We start from the raw sequence: 22,135 nt of genomic DNA, 5'->3' as shown, positions 1-22,135 counted from the left end.
ATATAAGAAACTCTACTGGCAGTCATGAAAAATTTAAGTCTGAAAATCAAGGATAAAATATTGAACAGAAACATATTTCTTCTCAGCCTTATAGTAAAGACAATTTATGATTAAAATACCTGGCTACTCAGTAAGTCTAGTATTTCCCATATATATCATGGCCAAAGAGGTAGAAAATACACAGTGTTATCTAACTTAGGAAAGCTTAGGTTTTAAAGTATATTAACATAATATGAAAGAACAAATTTTTAAAGGTCCTGATTGAAACCTTAAGATAATACCCTCTAGTATAATATTTAGTGGTCAGCATTTTTGATAGTCAGACTTAAGTACTCTGTGTCAGCAAGAGATTTAAGTTTTTGGAATTATGTAATGCATTCAATCCAACACACCCAATGTGTTTAGCGGAAGTAAGTAAGAAGCTACATCTTAATACTTGCCATTTTTCCTCTCTGCTGGGCTGATCTGGTTTCCCGCAGGCTAAATACATTTCCACACACTGATATTTCTCTCCATATTCCAGGCTTGGAGTCTTCTGTGAACCCATTGCGTGGATGCATAACAAGAACGCCATTAGTGGTCAAACCATCCATCTGCCCATCTGATGTCTTCCATTTGGCAGCCTTCTCCTAGTAGCAATAAAAATAGTGAGCTTCCAGTTCTTTGGAATTTGGAAACAGAAATGGTTAAAAATAATGCATCATTCAGGAAAAAAGCTCTTTACCCCAAGAAAGATGTTTTTTGAAGAGTCAAATCCTGCAGCATAAATCCGTGCTGTAAAGGGGGGATTCCGTTCACATATGATTCTACAGGCAAATCTTGATATAGTGCTTTGCACTGACTGTGTATCAGAATTACTTTGGCTTCCAGGAACTGTGTCAGTTACTACAAAATCAATGGGACTTTCAGTCGACCGACCAATCTAAGGGAAAAAGAAATATCTATAAACCTATTGAAAGGAACACTGTGGAAAATCCATTCAAGAAAGGTACAAGAGGGGCGCCTGGGTGGCTCAGTGGATTAAGCCGCTGCCTTCGGCTCAGGTCATGATCTCAGGGTCCTGGGATCGAGCCCTGCATCGGGCTCTCCGCTCAGCGGGGAGCCTGCTTCCTCCTCTCTCTCTGCCTGCCTCTCTGCCTACCTGTGATCTCTGTCTGTCAAATAAATAAATTAAAAAAAAAAAAGAAAGGTACAAGAAAAAAAAAAAGATACAAAAAGATGAAATCATTAAGCCTCTGAAATTTCTAAAGTGCAAACTTATACTTAACTCTGAGAGCATCTACACCCTAGAAAACTAATCTGTCAAACTTGTTGTGACTTAATAATTATTTAGAACATAGGAGTAAGTAGGAACTTACCATCCAGAACATATGAAACCCTCAGGGAATGCAGAATTTAGGATGGCTGAGATTTCTAGATGGCTGCAGATTTTAATTTTAATCCCTTTGGATGGAAATATGCCTACCCTGTATTACTCTACCTTCTTTAACAGAATATAGTGAACATACAAGTAAATCTTTTATGATGACTCCAGGACATTGAACTATGAATACCATTTATATTACACTGAATGCAGTGATGTCTTCAGGTGCTATAACAATGTACAAGAAGGCTGATCCTTACGTTATGGGTTTACATACCTTCCTCTGAGGTCTTATGTATACTTTATAGATATTTTTGTGTGTTCTGCGAGGTTGTCAGCTATCACTTCTTGTGGCTGGGCATACCTGACTCTAGCAGCATACCCCTCCTCTAACTAGTCACTATTATTCCACTGCGGGTTGAGAAATAAAAAAAACTGAACTTTACAGAATAGTATTTCAAAAAGGTTCTTGGTAAATACCTAAAAGATTCTCCAGGGAGCAAAGAAAAGGAATTTTAGTGTGTGGCCTTCGTGGCCTTTATTTTATATGCCTAGATGTCCTTTTTATTTTCTTCCTGGTTCTCAGTCATATTTTAGAGAGACAAGGTTCCCAGATCAGAGTTCTGGTGGATGGGTGGGCAAATTAAACATCTTCAGAGGTACTAGGTAGTAAATAAATTAATTTTCATTTTGAAAGATGAAAGTTGAGAAGAAAAAAAAGGAAACAGATGACAGAACTGATCAAATGTCACAGGGTTTTAAAGTAAACATTTAAAAAAAAATGAAAAGAAAAAAGGAAATTTATGGAATAGATGACAGACCTGACAAGTGTCACAGGGTTTTAAAGTAAACATTTAAAAATGATGAGTTCATTCATGTACTGGTTATAAAGTAATATCATAAAATTGAAGGAAGTGGATACTGAAAAAAAAACACTGACCTTCTACAATGATGATGACACTTCAAAGTCATTCTTAGCATAGTTGAGTCTCAAGAATTCCTCATAACCACACACTTTTAGATAAGATCCTTTTAGCATTTTTGTCCTATCATCAAGTGTAAGTCTTTCTTTGATTTGGATAGTTTTAGAAGAAAACTGGCTGGTTAGCAAACTTAAGACTGGATGTCCCTTTTCCTGCTTTTTAAGATATGATATCCAAAGAAAATGGTCTCAGCCTTTTGAAACTAAAAATAGTTCTAAGAATAAAAGACTCCTTTAGATCCAAAAGATGTATGCCCAGGAATGGATTGAGGATTGGTATTTAGAATCAAGATATTCAGACGGAGTACTTATTTGGAAGGAGAGATTGTTACAAAACAGTTGATATTTGATCTGTGTCTTAGAAGAGATTTAAGACATCAAAGCAATATTGGTCAAGATTGGTAAGAAGGAAGATATGTTAATTATCTATAAAGAGAAAAAAACCTATGTGATCATGATCAGTTGCCAAAATAGAACTATGTGTTAAGATAAGTTTTAGTAATTCCTCCTCTTTCTAACTGCCACTATTAGCTTTAAAGGTATAGATCTTATCATGTCATTCCCTCCCACTCTCATTAAAAACCCTAATGGACGGGGGTATAGCTCAGGGGTAGAGCATTTGACTGCAAAAACCCTAATGGTTCCTTACAGACTATTCAAACTTCTTAGTTTCTTATTTCTGTAATAATTAGAAACTGACTTCACAATTTGCATCCCACTGATCCTGCTTAATTTCCTATCATTGCTATTCACACAAAAAAGTATATTCTAGCTGCAATCAGCTCATCGGTCAATCATCATCATCTTCTTTTTTTTTTTTTTTTTTTTAATTTATTTTGACAGAGATCACAAGTAGGCAGAGAGACAGGCAGAGAGAGAGGAGGAAGCAGGTTCCCTGCTGAGCAGAGAGCCCAACGCGGGGGCTCGATCCCAGGACCCTGGGATCATGACCTGAGCTGAAGGCAGAGGCTTTAACCCACTGAGCCACCCAGGTGCCCATCATCAGTCAATCTTCTACCACACTTCGCCATCTCTTTTGTCAGAATGCCTTTCTACTGGCTGGACTGATAAAATCCTACTCTAACTTCATTAAAACAAACAAACAAAAACAAAAAACAAACATATCTGGATTAAAGGCACTATTATCAAGTCTTTCCCTCACCCTTCTTCAACCCAATCAGAAACTTGTACTTCATATTTAGACTGCCAGTGTACCACCTATGAATATAAGCAACTTGTAATGTCTCCTTTATTTACTTCATAGTGTTAACCAGTGCAGAGAGTCAGAGTTTGAACAGTTGATGAACTGAACAATAAATAAATGTTCTTTGTTCAGTGAGGAAGGCAGACAATCCCAGAATGGTTATAAAACCAGTTCCTCAAAGACTGGCTAATTTATCAGGGTAGTTTCGGATATATCTCTGGTTTTTCTGATGTAGAAATATTTGGATTTTCACTGGTATCATGCTTCGTAGAAAGAACATTATGACGACTACTTAAGAAAAACTCTATTCCTTTATGAAAAGGAAAAAAAAAATGTTGCAACTTATTTAAGGACCTTCCTAAGATGGCAAAGACACTGTTCTATAATTCAGAATGCCTGGTTTAATCCCAATTCTGCCCCCAACTAACTGTAACCTTTAACTCACAAGACTTCAGTAACTTTACTGACAAAAAACAAGGGGTAAACAAATGAATACAAGGTATTTTCTGAAACAAAAATCCTAGTCTGGGGTCAAACATCTAGGTAACATCTTGACTTTTTAAAAAAGCTAATTAAGCATATTTATTTTAATGGGTTGTCAGCGAAATAAAATGTGGAAAATCATCCTAAAGCTTGTGTTAGGTTCTCTTTAAGATCCCAACCTTAATCTTCATTAAGGGTGTTATTTATTTTAAATTATTTTTGGCAAGAGCAAGAAAGATAAACATACATCCGCACTCTGATATTAACTATAGAGACACTATTCTAAAAAATTCAGTATTCTACTTGAAGGGCTACCGAGGGAACAAGTGACTTCAATGAGAAATATTTTGCTATTGGTTATAATTAAAGACATCTCCAGGCCTTTTCTGCTCAATCTTATAAAACAAAACAAAACAAATTTGAGAAGTCACTGGGACAGGAATTGCAAGAGCAACATTATTGGGTACTTTATGTCTTATTTGTTTCCAAAAATCCAAGCTCTACAAAGCCAAATAAGAGAAGATATCATGGATTCTGTTTATATCTTTGGATTTGACTATTCTATCATCTATTAAGTTTATGAAAACATTAGCACTGGATTGGTACAAAAATGAGAGGATAAAAAAAAAACTTTAACTGCATTAGTAGCAGCAAATATGTGCTAAAAAACAAGTCTGATCACAAACATGACAATTAGAGATTAGACAAATAGACAATTAGAGATGGCCTGTACATTTTGCTACCTAGAGAGGAAGATGGGAAAGAGTGGCAAAAAAAAAAGTCACAAGGGGCGCCTGGGTGGCTCAGTGGGTTGGGCCGCTGCCTTCGGCTCGGGTCATGATCTCGGGGTCCTGGGATCGAGTCCCGCATCGGGCTCTCTGCTCGGCGGGAAGCCTGCTTCCCTCTCTCTCTCTCTCTCTGCCTGCCTCTCTACTTGTGATCTCTCTCTGTCAAATAAATAAATAAAAAATTAAAAGAAAAAAAAAAAAATCACAAGTGGGCGCCTGGGTGGCTCAGTGGGTTGGGCCGCTGCCTTCGGCTCGGGCCGTGATCTCAGGGTCCTGGGATCGAGTCCCGCATTGGGCTCTCTGCTCAGCGGGGGGCTGCTTCCCTCTCTCTCTCTCTGCCTGCCTCTCTGTCCGCTTGTGATCTCTCTCTGTCAAATAAATAAATAAAATCTTAAAAAAAAAAAAAAGTCACAAGTATGTGCAGAATATTTGTTGTTTTTTTTCCTGATAACAGCTAACTAAGCTATTTTTATAACCACTATTATTAATTGTTAAGCATTTACCAGCTCCCTGGCCCAGATTTGAGCACTTTATATGTACTAACACATTTAAGCCTCCTAAATGTCATATGAAGGAAGCTCTAACATCTGCACTTCATAGGAGGAAACTGAGGCACAGAGTGATTAAGTAATGTTCACCAGAGCCCATTTCTTAACCATGCTATGCTGACTTCTATATATGAGATTCAGAAATCAATATATATTTTAATGTAATATATGACTAAAATATGAAAATCATTAAACTGACCACAGCAAAAGTCACTGATAATAGGTTGTCAACTTGTTTTTTTAAGGAAAAAAAAAAAAAAAATTCAGATGTTATAGTACCTGAAACATATCAGTGTTGCTGTCATGAGTATATTCAACCACCACTGTCTGGGCCCGAGATAAGGTATATGATATGCTGTGCTGGTCCTTGTTGCTTATTGCCTAAGAAAGAAAATATTAATAGCAAAAATTAGCTGGTAGGTCAATCAAATCAATTTCAAAAAAGAAAAGTAATCTATCATGTTTGACACATTTTCTCCCAAAATTTAAGGTAGAAATTAGTAACTCTTCTGTAACGTGAGCTGTGACAGTAGTTACTCAGATTGAGTGGGGTGTACAAGAATACTTTGAAGATTCTAGAGTAAACATAATTTCATTGTATAAAAACACTGTAAAATCTGGGTTTCCCTTATAAATATTTTAAATTATAAAGTAATCAAAATGAAACCTCATGTAGAAACTGAAAATAGTACTCAATTATAGTTTATTAAGGAGAAAATATAAAATTTTGCAAGATAAGATTCTTATATTTAAAGTAATTCAAAGAGTTATAAACAAGTTACCAACACGCAGAATTAAAAAGTTTTTCTTAATCATTCTGTGACTCTATAGGTGACAAATATTTGCCATATGCTGGGCAAATATGGAAAAATTCATAGAATGATTAAACCTTACACCAAAGGAAATGGACATAATGCTTACGATTGTACTTCTGACTTATCCCGAACTAAAACTAAAAACATTGCTAAAAAGAACTTTTCGGTTTTGTTTTTGGGCGTTTTCTATGTATTTGAGTTGAAGATAATATCAGAAAGGGGGAAAACCTGAACAAAGGAAGTGGAAACAGGCGGCATAAAAGGAAAACAGATACAAAGACATAAAGCAAAGAAGCTAAATTCAAAAAACGTTTCTTAATTAGAACTGTGGCATTATAAAACCTCACTTGGTTTCAATTTGTAGGTAATCTGTAATAGATAAAGCCTTAAAATAATAGCTTTAAAGTTAATTAAGGTTGTGAAATTTTCAAATATTTAAAGAAAATTAAAAAAAAAAACACCTGGGTACCAACTACCCAGCTTTATCAAAGCATAACAATGCCATTTTTGCTTCTGGTTTCTTAAATTCAACAGAGTATCAAGGCTGCTTACATGTTTCTCTCACTCTGCTCTCTTCATAGAGGTATCTAACCTCATTAATGCATGTAGATCATTCCCATCCATGTTGCTGACGTTTTAAAAATAAACATAAAATTGTTTATAGAGGGGGCGCCTGGGTGGCTCAGTGGGTTAAAGCCTCTGCCTTCGGCTCAGGTCATGATCTCAGGGTCCTGGGATCGAGCCCCACATCGGGCTCTCTGCTCCGCGGGGAGCCTGCTTCCTCCTCTCTCTCTGCCTGCCTCTCTGCCTATTTGTGATTTCTCTCTGTCAAATAAATAAAATATTTGAAAAAAAAATTGTTTATAGAGTTTTAAAACCTATAATTACTTTAACTTAGCATAGAGCAATGATTTTTCAATCAAATAACTGCCCAGAATCTTGGAAGTAATGTGTTCTTAATGGCTAAAGGGATTTTAAAAACACAGGTTTTTGTGTATTTTGACATTGTAATCTCTGGCTTTTTTAGCAATTAAACCTAGTCTTAGATTAAGAGTAAGAACTATGTCTAGTTAAGTTCTCACTGGACTGAAAGGCAGAGTTTAACCTTATCCCAGATGACTGCCAGAATAGGGTATTTTAGAAATAGGGATTATAACTATTTTCCCTCTGCTAGTGGTTCTCAACCAGAGGTTGTAGTAGCTGTGAAAGGGGCACTTGGAAATATGTAGGAGCACTTTCTGGCTGTGATTTGCAGGCTTACATGGCATTAGTGGTTGGGGACAACAGGTATGACAGCCCTGCACAAAGAAGTGGCGTACAGCTAGTGCAAAAGCACTGCTGCCAGGGCAGGTCTGGCATCGAGCTCCTTGGGTTGGGTCATGAGCTTTTACTCACTCTCACTATCTGCTTAGCACAACCTTTCTCTGCAAAGGAGCAAAAAGAAACACTTGAAAGAAACTGTCCGTTTTCTACATTTACTGGGTTTCAAACAGTAATAGAGGTGGTCGCATCAAGACATGAAGACTGTTGTAGACACCATGTGGGATACAAAAATTCAATTAACTTCAGGGACTGGAGCTATGACCTAAAACAAGTCACCATATGCCAATTTCTCCATTTCTTGTTCATTTAACTTACAAAGATATATCTCAGGTGGTATAATATTAATGCACATGTTGGGGCTGCCTAGCTAAAGATACAATTACTTCCAGAAGGTGAGAGAATTTGTAATTTTTATTCACTCAACACAATATCCAATACAAATTCTGTATTATGAAACTGGAAGCAGAAGAATTCACAGAAATGGAAACATTTAAAATTCCCCCTAAACTGTCTATCACTCCAGGAAAAGCCGAAGTGTCCTGAAATGATGGTGCAGGTTCTGGAGATTTTGGCAGGGAAAGAAAAAGGAGCCACTACAGTTGGGTATTTGCTTTTATAGTTTTGAGTCAATTTAATAGTTAACTGAGGTCCATTTTGTTCAAGGCACTATGTTAAAAGCTTTGGGGCCCATAAAACAAGCAAACAAAAAAATAAGTGCATAAGCAGAATCTTTGATAAAGATCTCCTGTAAGAATCACACTATTAACCCTTAGTTTAAAAAAATCACCTCATCTAAACAATGCTTCTACTACCTGAGTATGCTTATTATATACTACATTCATTGGCAAGGCCCCTCTAGTAACAGTGGAAACTCCCTACTTCTCAGGGTAGAAAGCTGTATAATTCTAAATACTAGATAAAGCCCTGGTCCCAACCTACCTTTTTAAAAATTTCTTATTGAAAGGGAATGTTTTCTCCTAATTTCTACCCACTGATCCTGGTTTGTCATAAAAAAAAAAAAAAGTCTGATGCCCTTCCATATGGCAGCCTTTCAAGTAATGTCTCCAAAGTGTCAGCTCCCATCGAAACAAAAGGAAACTTCTGGTACAGAATGTGAGGGGAACGCTAGAGAACATAAACAACACGTACGGGTCTTTCAATTTCTCAAGTCAACTTATTTAGTTTAATTTGGGTTTGTTTGCTTTTTACCTTTGCAGCCTGAGGAGTACAAGCGATATGCACAGTGCTGGGCTTCACCCCATTTGCCTTAGGTCTTTTAAACAAAGCAAACCTACTTTTCCTTCTTCCTCTGTCACCGTTTGGGAGAGATCCATTATACCTGGTGGGGGGGAAAAAGTTTAGGTGATCTCTTGTAAGAACCACACAATTCTGAAACAAATGTTTAACTTTGCCTTAAAATATGGATCGATCTCCAATTAATCATTTATTAGCACACTGTAAATATCTCAAATTCCCTTTAGTAATTGCTGATCCCTAGACCAGCTGTCTGAGTATGAAACAAAATGATATTCTGGTTACATTCCAAGTCACAAAGAAGTATTTTTTGGATTATAAATAGCTTTAAATTATCTGTATTTTTCTTCCCTCTTTTATTCAAGATAATCAAGAGCTGATTAATGGCATTTCTGATTCCTTATGACTCATTCTATGTTTTTTAAAGGTAGATGTTTGCATGTGCTAATACAACCTTTAAAAGTACAGTATGAATTGTCTAAAACAGAATCTCCTTTAATTGTCAACTAAATACTTTAAATAGCTTAACTTTTGAAATAAGAAATTTTTAGACTCATTTGATAAGTCTAATAAGTCTTAGGACACGAATGCACACATACACATTCACATTATGTTGGCAAAACCTATCCAATTAAGATGCCTGCTAAACAGTGACAAAACACATTTTTGTCACTCAGATCTTATAACCATTTCTCCATGATACTGTATACATGTCCTGAAAATAAGCAAGTAAGTGAGGATTGGATAGGAAAGAAGTTCACAAGAAAACATTTGGGTATTTACCGTGTATTAGGCACTATTGTGTTCTCTACCATATAGTCCCTCATTTAGTCCATCCTCATAAAAACTCTAGAGATTTGCATCACTCAGCTTTTACAGGTTAGGAATTTAAGTTATTCCTCAGGGGAATAAAATTCCTTAGAGGCTCAGGGAAATTAAGACATTTTCTGAAGGTCACATAAGTGACAATGGAAAAACTAGAATTTGAATCCAGGTGTTTGTCATGCTTTTTAAAATTCTTTTTTGCTTCATTTGGCCTGAGCAGTGGCTTAACAATAATAATAATAATCTCTCCTCATTCACTGTCCCCTGCCCCCTGACAAATCTTTGGTTTGTTTCCTGGTCTCTCATATATAGTTGGTCAATCTTGAGGGAAAATGAAGGAGGGACCAGGGGCAGTTTTGAGGTTGGAGGGCAGTTTTGAGGTTGGAGGAGAATGTGATTGTAAAATGGCCTACAGTAGTGCCTGACAAGGAAGAGAAGGGGCTTTACTCACACTGCCATATATAGAAATTATATATATATATACACACACACACACACATATATATATATATATTGATTCTTTACAAAAAATAAAACACACTGATTTCTGTTGGAGAAAGCCTTTGCTAATCTTGCTAGCCTTGCTAAAGAGCTCAGAGTCACACCCCTTAGTTAATACAACACTAATTCTAGACTGTGTTTTGCCACCAGTCCCACTGTGGATCCTGACTGTTCTGTCTGCTTAGCTACTTGACTTTTTTCTCTTCTGGGATATACTCTCTATTCCCAAACACTGTGTTTCTGTAGCTCAAAACTCTATTCTAAAGTAGCAACAACACCAAACTGACAACCTTATCAGCTTTATTTCTCCTGAGGGCTGGAAAGAAGTATTATGTGTATTTTAAGAAACCAAGTGCCAGAATCAGAGACAACTACTATGAGAAACTGCTGGGCTAAGAAAGGCAGTTTAAACCATATACTAAATTTTAAATTCCAGTCTTCAAATGACTCAGAATTCCTGGTAGAAGAATTTAACTTTGAATAATTTTTGGTAATTAGAAGCTGTTAGTCATTACTATATTAAGATCTATGTGATCTGAAGTTGTATTAAGTTGTTTTTGAGAAAAGAGATTTTTAAGTCTCAATGGGCCTTAGGTGATCTTGTCTGTCATTTTACCGAAGAGGAAACCAAGACCCAGAATGGTGAAGTGACTTGCCCAAGGTCATATAACTAGCAATGGTAGAATAGGCACTGGAATCTCGCAGTCATGACTTCTAGTCAAGCTCATGAACTCCATATTATCTTCCGACTTTCTCTCACTCTATCACTCTCTCCTCTGAAACAAGGGACACATTCTCACTTAAACAAGAACTTGTACCAACATGACTCTAAAACATGTTGTTTCAAATATCTAAAGTCATATAGTTGTTCCTAGAGCTGATTTCTAGACAGAAGAAAAGAAACATCAGGGGGAAAGTAAAATTTGTAATTCCTAGTTCTGAAATCTCTAGCTAATGGATTAATATTCTCAGTTTTGACAGTTAATGCAAGTTTAGACTGAATAAACTGAAATATGGAATCATCTGTCCTTATTCTTTAGATTGTGTCTATGTAAATTGTATGGATGAGAACACTTAGGAAGCAAATAAGTATTGAGACTCTGGGCTTCAGAGTCATCATATCTTTAGCCTGTACAACTCTATCACAAGAAGAATAGGACCATATGCATAAAGCAACAACTATCTCAGAAAGACAAAGGAACAAATAAATACTAACTTACATGAAATGACCTAAACAGGGAAGGGATTTTGGTAAAGGCAGCTGAGGCAAACTTTTCTAAAAGATGGGACAGGGAAGACAAATGGAATAATTATATGACTTCAGACATTTAGATTTTACACTTTTCATCTTTAAGAAGCTTTGTTCTTTCTGAAAGTAAGGGTAAGACAAAATTTAGGCATATGTGAGCACTTTTAGGAGACGGCATAAAAATGAGGATTAAGAGTTTCTTGATTTAACATTATCAGTATTATTTTGAGATAATTATCCTGTAGCTTTAAATCATTTTTGGAAATAGATAGGATATACAATCTAAAAAGTAATTTTAATCTGGATGTTAAAGTCACTATATATTATTTAATATTATGTGTCATCAGATGGAGAAAACTTACCCTAAGACAATGAGTTCACCATATTTTACTGGTGCTTTGGATGGATGATTTTCTTGATCAGGAGAAAACATGAGCTTGGCTGTCTTTCTCAAATCTTTGTTCACTGGTCAGGAGCCTTGGGACACCTTTTGCATTATCTCCTAGAGGCAAAAAGTTTTCATTAATAATGTGAACAATAAATTTCAGTTTAAATAAAGATGTTATCTTCCAGCACCTTGTGAGCACAATATTATGCAAAGTTATCATATAATACAGAAAGTGCATGATATTTTCCCCAATAATGGTTGTATATTTGGTTCTACTGTTTAAATAGTTTACAAATGTAAATTTGGTAACTTTAGGAAGATGGAATAGGAGTAATTTTTCCCTATTATTTCCACTAAGTACAACTGCGAACTCTGGGCATTATATATAAAACATAAGAAGACTCTGAAAAGTAGAGAGCAGACAGACCAGCTAGTGCCCTTGGGGCACAAGGAATGACACAGTGCTGAGTTTCTCTGGGTTTTCTTTATGGTTACTATATACCAGATTTAGAGCTAAAGAATCCAGCAACCTGGAAATAGCAATTGGCAGAGACAAAAAACAAATGAACAAACAAAAAGCCACCCCAAAAGCTTTATCTCTCCAGTTAAAGGAATGAGGAAGGGGCAGCCTTGGAAAGAGAGATAACTTTTGACAATAACTACTCTACTATAGCCAATCACCACAGAAAACACTGGCCCTACCACTGCCCACAAGTAAGAGCCTAGTGGGGAGCCTAGACTTCCACCTCACAAGGCCAAAATAAAGAAGCCTAGCCCCCTGCCTCCAACCAAGGTACGGACAGGCAGTCAAGTAGGGATCCAAGACTTTCACCCTGCTGGTTGGTAACATGCCCCCACCTCTACTCTAGCAGTGTCAGGGGAGCCTGGACTTCCATTGCCATATGGCAGTAACAAGGATTCCCTTGCGTTGGGTGTCAATGAAGGCTGAGTATGGAACCTGGACTTCTATGTCTATCTGGTAGTAATAAGGAGGCAGCCACTATTCCCCAGCCAAGGCAGTGACAGTAAAGACAGTGGAAATAGTAGGTTTAGGTAACATCCAGAGTCTCAAAACATAATACTAAAATGTCCAGGTTTCAACAGAAAACCATTCATTGTGTTAAGAACTATAAAGATTTAAGACAATGCAAAAAGAAGTAAATACCGAAGCTGAGATGACAGAGATATCAGAATTACCTGACAAGGATTTTAAACCAATCATGATAAAAATGTAAGATGCAAACATATTTGGGACAAACAAAAAGTCTGGACAAAGAGACAAAAATTTAAATGCTCACTTTTTAGGATGGGCTTACCAGCAGAATAAAAGCGACATAATAAAAGAATCAGTGAACCAGAAGAGAGAAATTACTTAATATGAACAACATTTTTAGACAAGAAGAGGAAGAAGAGGAACAACAGAAGGAAAACAGACAAGAAGAAGAGGAGGAGGAAGGGGAGGCAGAGGGAAAATAGGTAAGAAGGAGAAGGAGGAGAAGGAGGGAAAAAAGACAAGAAGAAGGAGGAAGAGGAGGAGGAGGAGGGAAAATGGACCAGAAGAAGGACGAGGAAAAAAAAAAATGAAGAAAGAGCAGAGCCTTATGAATCTGTGGGATCACAGCAAAAGATCTAATATTTGTATCACTGGAACCCAGAAAGAGAAGAAAGAGAATGGAATTGAAAAAGTATTCACATAATAGTTGAAATCTTAGCAAATCTGGAAAGAGAAACCACAACCACAGATTCAAGAAGCTGAACAAAACTCACAGAGCATAAACCTAAAAAAATCCATGCCAAAATACATCATAGAAGCCAGAAGAAAATAACATATTTTTTTCAGATGCTGAAAGAAAAGAACTGTCAACCCAGAATCCTATACCCAGCAAAAATGGAGGGGAAATCAAGATAGTCTCAGGTGTGAGAAAATTAAACGGAAGTTGTCACCACAGATCTACTCTATTAGAACGGCTAGCAGAAATTCTCTAAGAAAAATGATAAAAGAACAGAACCCTGGAACATCAGAAACGAAGAAAGAACACAGTAAGTAAAAATACAGGTAAATACAATGAACTTTCCTTTTCTTGAATTTCTACAGTATGTCTGAAAGTCAAAGCAAAAATTATTAACACTGTCAGAGGTGGTTTCAAATGTATGTAAAGGAATATTTAAGACAATTATATATGGCATACCTCGGCATTTACCCTAGAGAAATGAAATGAAGACTTATGTTATAAAACCTGTACATGAATGTCTTATAGCAGCCTTATTCATAATAGCAAAAAACTGGAAATAGTCCAGATGTTCTTTACTGAGTGAATGATTAAACTGTGGTACATTCATGTTGTGGAATAGTACTCAGCAATAAAAAGGAACACACAAGAAATAACAAGGATGAATCTCTAGAGTGATGCTGAGTTAAAAAAAAAAAAAAGCCAACCTCAACAGGCTACATAAATGATTTTATTTATGTCACACTCTTAACCTGACAGAATTATAGAAATGGGAAAAACATAAATGCTTGCTAGGATATTAAGGAGTAGGTGGGAGTAAAAGGGAAGTGGGGGTGGCAACACAAAGACAACAGAAAGGACCCCTGTGGTGATGGAAATGTTCTGTATTTTTACCAGTGTCAATATTCTGGTTGTGATATTTTACTATAGTTTTGCAAGATACTACAATTGTGGGGAATTGTGTGAAGGGTACACAGAATCTCTTGTCTCATTACTTATGACCACATATGAATTTACAATGATCTCAAATTAAAAAGCTTAATTAAGAAAAATAAATTTGACAGGAAAAACAAGACTAATATTTCTGATAAGCCAGAAGAAATGCCACAATAAACAATCCCCATAATACTATGTCTATTTCATCAGCAGCTTAATGGGACTAGTTATTTCCTACATCTATTCTCTCCATGGTCTTCCTGTTAGACCTGTTAAAAAGGTTTTTCACAACTCTTACTAGCTAACCCATGACAGTCTCCTGACTTTATACTTCTACCAACAAGTTTCATAGGAAACAAATGAATGAAAAATGCCTATTTGTCTTTTTCTGTAGTACAGTGAAATAAGGCCTCTACAGCAGCACTTTTGGAGAGAAGGCAACACAGACTATTTGTAGCCCAATGAGTAAGAACAAGTAAAAGGAGAAGGCTTAACCATTCTGACCCTCTTTTATCCCTCATAACTGACATATACATTTAGATCAGCAATTCAGACAAACACACTAATTTTTATTGTTAGTAAATTTAAGAAACACTGAAGTTATTTTAAATAAATAAAATATGCTTAAGAACCATTTTTGTTCCCATTTTATTTATTTTTTCAGCGTAACAGTATTCATTCTTTTTGCACAACACCCAGTGCTCCATGCAAAATGTGCCCTCCCCATTACCCACCACCTGTTCCCCCAACCTCCCACCCCTGACCCTTCAAAACCCTCAGGTTGTTTTTCAGAGTCCATAGTCTCTTATGGTTCGCCTCCCCTTCCAAATTTTTTTTTTTTTTTGACAGATAGAGATTACAAGTAGGCAGAGAGGCAGGCAGAGAGAGAGAGAGGAGGAAGCAGGCTCCCAGCCAAGCAGAGAGCCCGATGCGGGGCTTGATCCCAGGACCCTGGGATCATGACCTGAGCCGAATGCAGAGGCTTTAACCCGCTGAGCCACCCAGGTGCCCCTTTTTTTTTTTTTAATAAACATATAATGTATTTTTATCCCCAGGGGTACAGGTCTGTGAATCGCCAGGTTTACACACTTCACAGCACTTACGATAGCACTTACCCTCCCCAATGTCCATAGCCCCCTCCCCCTCTCCCAATCCCACCTCCCCCCAGCAACCCACAGTTTGTTTTGTGAGATTAAGAGTCATTTATGGTTTGTCTCCCTCCCAATCCCATCTTGTTTCATTTATTCTTCTCCTATCCCCCTACCCCCCCATGTTGCTTCTCCATGTCCTCATATCAGGGAGATCATATGATAGTTGTCTTTCTCCGATTGACTTATTTCACTAAGCATGATACGCTCTAGTTCCATCCATGTCGTCGCAAATGGCATGATTTCATTTCTTTTGATGGCTGCATAGTATTCCATTGTGTATATATACCACATCTTCTTGATCCATTCATCTGTTGATGGACATCTAGGTTCTTTCCATAGTCTGGCTATTGTAGACATTGCTGCTATAAACATTCGGGTACACGTGCCCCTTCGGATCACTATGTTTGTATCTTTAGGGTAAATACCCAGTAGTGCAATTGCTGGGTCATAGGGTAGTTCTATTTTCAACATTTTGAGGAACCTCCATGCTGTTTTCCAGAGTGGTTGCAACAGCTTGCATTCCCACCAACAGTGGAGGAGGGTTCCCCTTTCTCCACATCCTCTCCAGCATCTGTCATTTCCTGACTTGTTAATTTTAGCCATCCTGACTGGTGTGAGGTGATATCTCATTGTGGTTTTGATTTGTATTTCCCTGATGCCGAGTGACGTGGAGCACTTTTTCATGTGTCTGTTGGCCATCTGGATGTCTTCTTTGCAGAAATGTCTGTTCATGTCCTCTGCCCATTTCTTGATTGGACTGTTTGTTCTTTGGGTGTTGAGTTTGCTAAGTTCCTTATAGATTTTGGATACTAGCCCTTTATCTGATATGTCGTTTGCAAATATCTTCTCCCATTCTGTCAGTTGTCTTTTGGTTTTGTTAACTGTTTCCTTTGCTGTGCAAAAGCTTTTGATCTTGATGAAATCCCAATAGTTCATTTTTGCCCTTGCTTCCCTTGCCTTTGCCGTTGTTCCTAGGAAGATGTTGCTACGGCTGAGGTCGAAGAGGTTGCTGCCTGCATTCTCCTCAAGGATTTTGATGGATTCCTTTCTCACATTGAGGTCCTTCATCCATTTGGAGTCTATTTTTGTGTGTGGTGTAAGGAAGTGGTCCAATTTCATTTTTCTGCATGTGGCTGTCCAATTTTCCCAGCACCATTTATTGAAGAGGCTGTCTTTTTTCCATTGGACATTCTTTCCTGCTTTGTCGAAGATTAGTTGACCATAGAGTTGAGGGTCGATTTCTGGGCTCTCTATTCTGTTCCACTGATCTATGTGTCTGTTTTTGTGCTAGTACCATGCTGTCTTGATGATGACAGCTTTGTAATAGAGCTTGAAGTCCGGAGTTGTGATGCCACCAACTTTGGCTTTCTTTTTCAATATTCCTTTGGCTATTCGAGGTCTTTTCTGGTTCCATATAAATTTTAGGATTATTTGTTCCATTTCTTTGAAAAAAAATGGATGGTATTTTGATAGGGATTACATTAAATGTGTAGATTGCTTTAGGTAGCATAGACATTTTCACAATATTTATTCTTCCAACCCAGGAGCATGGAACATTTTTCCATTTTTTTGTGTCTTCCTCAATTTCTTTCATGAGTACTTTATAATTTTCTGTGTATAGATTCTTAGTCTCTTTGGTTAGGTTTATTCCTAGGTATCTTATAGTTTTGGGTACAATTGTAAATGGGATTGACTCCTTAATTTCTCTTTCTTCAGTCTTGTTGTTGGTGTACAGAAATGCAACTGATTTCTGTGCATTGATTTTATATCCTGACACTTTACTGAATTCCTGTACAAGTTCTAGCAGTTTTGGAGTGGAGTCTTTTGGGTTTTCCACATATAGTATCATATCATCTGCGAAGAGTGATAGTTTGACTTCTTCTTTACCAATTTGGATGCCTTTAATTTCTTTTTATTGTCTGATTGCTGAGGCTAGGACTTCTAGTACTATGTTGAATAGCAGTGGTGATAATGGACATCCCTGCCGTGTTCCTGACCTTAATGGAAAAGCTTTCAGTTTTTCTCCATTGAGAATGATATTTGCGGTGGGTTTTTCATAGATGGCTTTGATAATATTGAGGTATGTGCCCTATATCCCCACACTTTGAAGAGTTTTGATCAGGAAGGGATGCTGTACTTTGTCAAATGCTTTTTCAGCATCTATGGAGAGTATCATATGGTTCTTGTTCTTTCTTTTATTAATGTGTTCTATCACATTGATTGATTTGCGGATGTTGAACCAACCCTGCAGCCCTGGAATAAATCCCACTTGGTCGTGGTGAATAATCCTTTTAATGTACTGTTGAATCCTATTGGCTAGTATTTTGGCGAGAATTTTTGCGTCTGTGTTCATCAAGGATATTGGTCTGTAGTTCTCTTTTTTGGTGGGATCCTTGTCTGGTTTTGGGATCAAGGTGAGGCTGGCCTCATAAAATGAGTTTGGAAGTTTTCCTTCCATTTCTATTTTTTGGAACAGTTTCAGGAGAATAGGAATGAGTTCTTCTTTAAATGTTTGGTAGAATTCCCCTGGGAAGCCGTCTGGCCCTGGGCTTTTGTTTGTTTGGAGATTTTTGATGACTGTTTCAATCTCCTTACTGGTTATGGGCCTGTTCAGGTTTTCTATTTCTTCCTGGTTCAGTTGTGGTAGTTTATATGTCTCTAGGAATGCATCCATTTCTTCCAGATTGTCCAATTTGTTGGCGTAGAGTTGCTCATAGTATGTTCTTATAATTGTCTGTATTTCTTTGGTGTTAGTTGTGATCTCTCCTCTTTCATTCATGATTTTATTTATTTGAGTCCTTTCTCTTTTCTTTTTGATGAGTCTGGCCAGGGGTTTATCAATCTTATTGATTCTTTCAAAGAACCAGCTCCTAGTTTCATTGATTTTTTCTATTGTTTTTTTTTGGTTTCTATTTCATTGATTTCTGCTCTGATCTTTATGATTTCTCTTCTCCTGCTGGGTTTAGGGTTTCTTTCTTGTTCTTTCTCCAGCTCCTTTAAGTGTAGGGTTAGGTTGTGTACTTGAGACCTTTCTTGTTTCTTGAGAAAGGCTTGTACCGCTATATATTTTCCTCTCAGGACTGCCTTTGCTGTGTCCCACAGATTTTGAACTGTTGTGTTTTCATAAGAACTATTTTTTAAAAATTTCCTCCATTTAAATATTCTACAAAATTCTCTCAACTCTCGGGGCACCTGGGTAGCTCAGAGGGTTAAGCCTCTGCCTTTGGCTCAGGTCATGATCTCAGGATCCTGGGATCAAGCCCCGCATCGGGGCTCTCTGCACAGCAGGGAGTCTGCTTTCCCTTCTCTCTGCCTGCCTCTCTGCCTACTTGTGATCTCTTCTGTTGAATAAATAAAGAAAAATCTTTTAAAAAAATTAAAAATTAAAAAAAGAGCTACAATTCTATAAAAAAAGAAATCCTCTCAACTCCCCAAAGAAATGTTTTATTTCAGTAAAATAAACAATACTGATCATATCCTCCATTTAAAAAAAAGAAATAACATGAAGCTAACTAAAACCTTCAATGAAAAAAATTGAAGAGTTTTAAAACAAATTAATTCAAATTAACCAAAGAACAATTTTGGTTCCATTTACGAAGACCTTCTGATCAATATTAAATCAGATTTTCATATATAAGTAAGAATTCATACCCTCTTATTCCCCCCAACAGAAACATCCCATTACAAAAAGATGAGCAAAGCTTAATTAGAAGCTTTAACTGTGCTTTTCTTGTTAGACAATTAAAGTACTGCCATCAAACACAAAAAAAATTGCTTTGATATATTTCTAACCAAGAACAGCAAAAATTAAAAATTTAATAACAAGAATTAAATTTAAAGTTTAAACTAAATTTTAATATTGTGGTTTTGTCTTGATTTAGACTCCTATTTAGAGTTACTTTCTATTTTTAGGGAGTGATAATTTTCCATTTATAGTAGTAAAATGTTCCTTTTAAAAACACTTACTTCAAGAGGTAAGTCAATTTAGTAGTATTAAATGGTATCAATAAGTACACATATATGGCTGAAATCTGAAAGTGATATATATGAAAGCCCCTATTTGGCTGATACTAGCGTATAGCATGGCTAACAAATATTAGCCTATGTTCTAGTTCTAGTTCTTTGAACAAAGCAATGTTCCCTCATTTCTAAAAATGATGGGACTAAAGTCAAATGAAGAGAATTTTGGAGCTGTAAAAAATACAAGACCATCTGGTTCTAACATAAGAATTTATAAGGAATGTACATGTAGGACTATAGATTTAGTTCCATCGCCTTGATAGCAAAAGGAACAATTTTTAGCTTTGACAACTGGAATAGGGCTAGCATACATCCACCATTCCATACTTCCTAGAGACTCTGGCCAAATTAGCCAAGAAAAATCAACAGACTTTCAATTATTCTTACTCTTTTTAGGTCCCTTAGATTTTGGGATATTTTATCAGTAATATCAACGTTTCAATCACAGGAACACACTCAAGCTTGGCTTTTACTTCTGTATCTAATAATCTGAAACCCATAATAAAACACTCTAGTAGTACTGTTTATACACTTAAATCACCCAAGACAAAGTTTTCTTAAATTCAAAATGGCATATAACCAATGATATATAACTTGGCATTCTTAAACTATGAATAACATATGCTATGACAGCTACTTCTGGAACCTTTCATTGTAATTCTAATACATGTTGACAGGAGTTTGTTGGAAAGAAGTGTTAGAATCTTTACATGTTCTGAAGAGTCATGATTTTGAGTGGCTTAGAATCTTTAACAAAGCCAAGTTGCTAGATGGTGCTCTTGTACCCACCCTCCTTCTGTATTCTCTATATTTAAAATCTGAATAAAATACAGAATTCTTCAAAATTAATTCCTAAAGTCATTCCTAAATTCACTTGAGAATGTGAAATGAATACCTCTATAAAGTATATTCTAGTGCCTCAATTACTGGCCCCACCTGTTGATACTCAATTAAGTTAGCTGGTCTGATCTCATATATTCAGTTCTATCCCAATGTGATGATCTAACAAAAAGAACATTAAATAGCACAATTCTACCTGAGACTGGGATATGATAAGAAAAAGATCTTGCTAATAATAAGGCTGTTTTCTATAATACCTATTATTTTAAAACTCCGCTTGATCCTTAGAAAGTAAGCATGTTTTTCATCAGCAGAGACCTTCCCTAGTTAAATTGTTTTTAAAGAAATGCATTCTATTTTTTTTTTTTTTAAGAAACGCATTCTAAAATAGCGTTATTTTCTGTGTAGGCTGGGAAAACATAAAAAAAGAGCTATAAACTAGTTTTCTTATAAACAGTCTCATTAATTTGACTGATAAAACATTCTAATCATTTGTTGTTTAAAGTTTTGTATCAACTCTTCCCAAAGGAATGACTTTCTTTAACATATAATTGTCAGTTTCACTTAAAGAAGGAAAACTGGGAAATCAATCTTTGTTCAAACTGCTCCCTCAGCATAACACAGTTTTTTTCTTTTATTTACATTGCACACAGCCTCTTGCTTACTACCTACTAAACACAGAACTCCTGCCCTGAAAAATAAAAAGAAGCAAAACAAATACTAAACAAAGAGCAAAACTGATCTTATGTAGATGTTTACATAATCTTTTGAACACTTCTATTTTAGTGGGGAAGTGAACAGGCACAAAGGGATGCTGAGAAAAAAAAAACAAAAATGTTTTAAAACATGAAATGCTTCTTTTATGGTGAAAAATGGTGTGGACTGCATATATTACCTCTAATGAAACAGATTCCCATCTACACTAGAGTTCCCCTTTGGTTGATTTCAAAAGGATGACTCAAACAGAACTGTTTAGGTATATTTGTGGTGGAGCCATTTTATAAAACCAATTAAGCTACGATTGAAGGGAGGTGAATTTACAGCAGTTCCTTGATAAGAGTGAAAATCAAATCACCTTCTTTCACAATCAGCAGGATTAATAAGCAGCATTCTTCCATAAAAGAAAGGACAGAAGAAAAAAAAAAAAAAAGAACGGATAGAAGAAACAATGGAGCCAACAGGAATATGAGGTTACTACTGCCTGTCAATGACTTTAAGCCTTTTAATACAGCAATGGAGGAAGTGAAGTCCACGTTCCCCTTCCCAAAATACAGGGCACTTCCTGTGCAAACACCTAGTCTTTCCCGTCAGGATAGCCAAATGACACGCTGATATTCTACCACTTACAGGGACAAGACAGTTTCATCCTGATGGGAAAGCAGTTAACATCTTTCACATGGACAATATTTGCTCCTCTAAACTAGGGCTTCTCAACCTCAGCACTACCGATATTTTGATATTGTGGGGTGGCTGGCCTGTTCACTGTAGGAGGCTCCGGTAGCACTCCTGGCCTTTCCACCCCTTAGGAGCCAGGGGCATCCCTACTTGTGATGATCAAAAATGTCCCACCTTCTCACCCTTCACCCTATGAGAACCACTGTTCTAATCTCAGATTGAGGATGACAGTTTATTTTTAGGAGGGGAATTTCCCCTATTTTTGGCATAATGCTTGGTACATAGTAAGATAATTAACAAATGTTTGCTTTCTTACCTCATTATCTGATGTCTTAAATGG

General features: G+C 36.6%; 1 protein-coding gene across 6 annotated transcripts in view; it reads right to left on the bottom strand.

Moving 5' to 3' along the window:
• The window catches only part of PELI1 (pellino E3 ubiquitin protein ligase 1), a 92,317-nt gene that overhangs the window by 32,679 nt on the left and 37,503 nt on the right, over positions 1–22,135 (bottom strand). For all 6 annotated transcript variants that reach the window (XR_006815122.1, XR_006815125.1, XR_006815123.1 and 3 more), the window contains exons 2-6: positions 11,698–11,837; positions 8,716–8,845; positions 5,648–5,749; positions 725–922; positions 441–629 (exon numbers count right to left, since the gene is read on the bottom strand). Coding sequence is in view for 1 of the 6 variants with exons in the window: in XM_045979621.1 (XP_045835577.1) it covers positions 441–629; positions 725–922; positions 5,648–5,749; positions 8,716–8,845; positions 11,698–11,768 (690 nt within the window). In the remaining 5 variants the exon portion in view is untranslated. The remainder of the gene's footprint in view (positions 1–440; positions 630–724; positions 923–5,647; positions 5,750–8,715; positions 8,846–11,697; positions 11,838–22,135) is intronic.

Source organism: Meles meles, chromosome 15 (assembly GCF_922984935.1).
Source record: "Meles meles chromosome 15, mMelMel3.1 paternal haplotype, whole genome shotgun sequence".
NCBI lineage: Eukaryota > Metazoa > Chordata > Mammalia > Carnivora > Mustelidae > Meles > Meles meles.
Note: the sequence above shows the minus strand (reverse complement) of the source record. Positions and strands in the feature narration are given on the sequence as shown.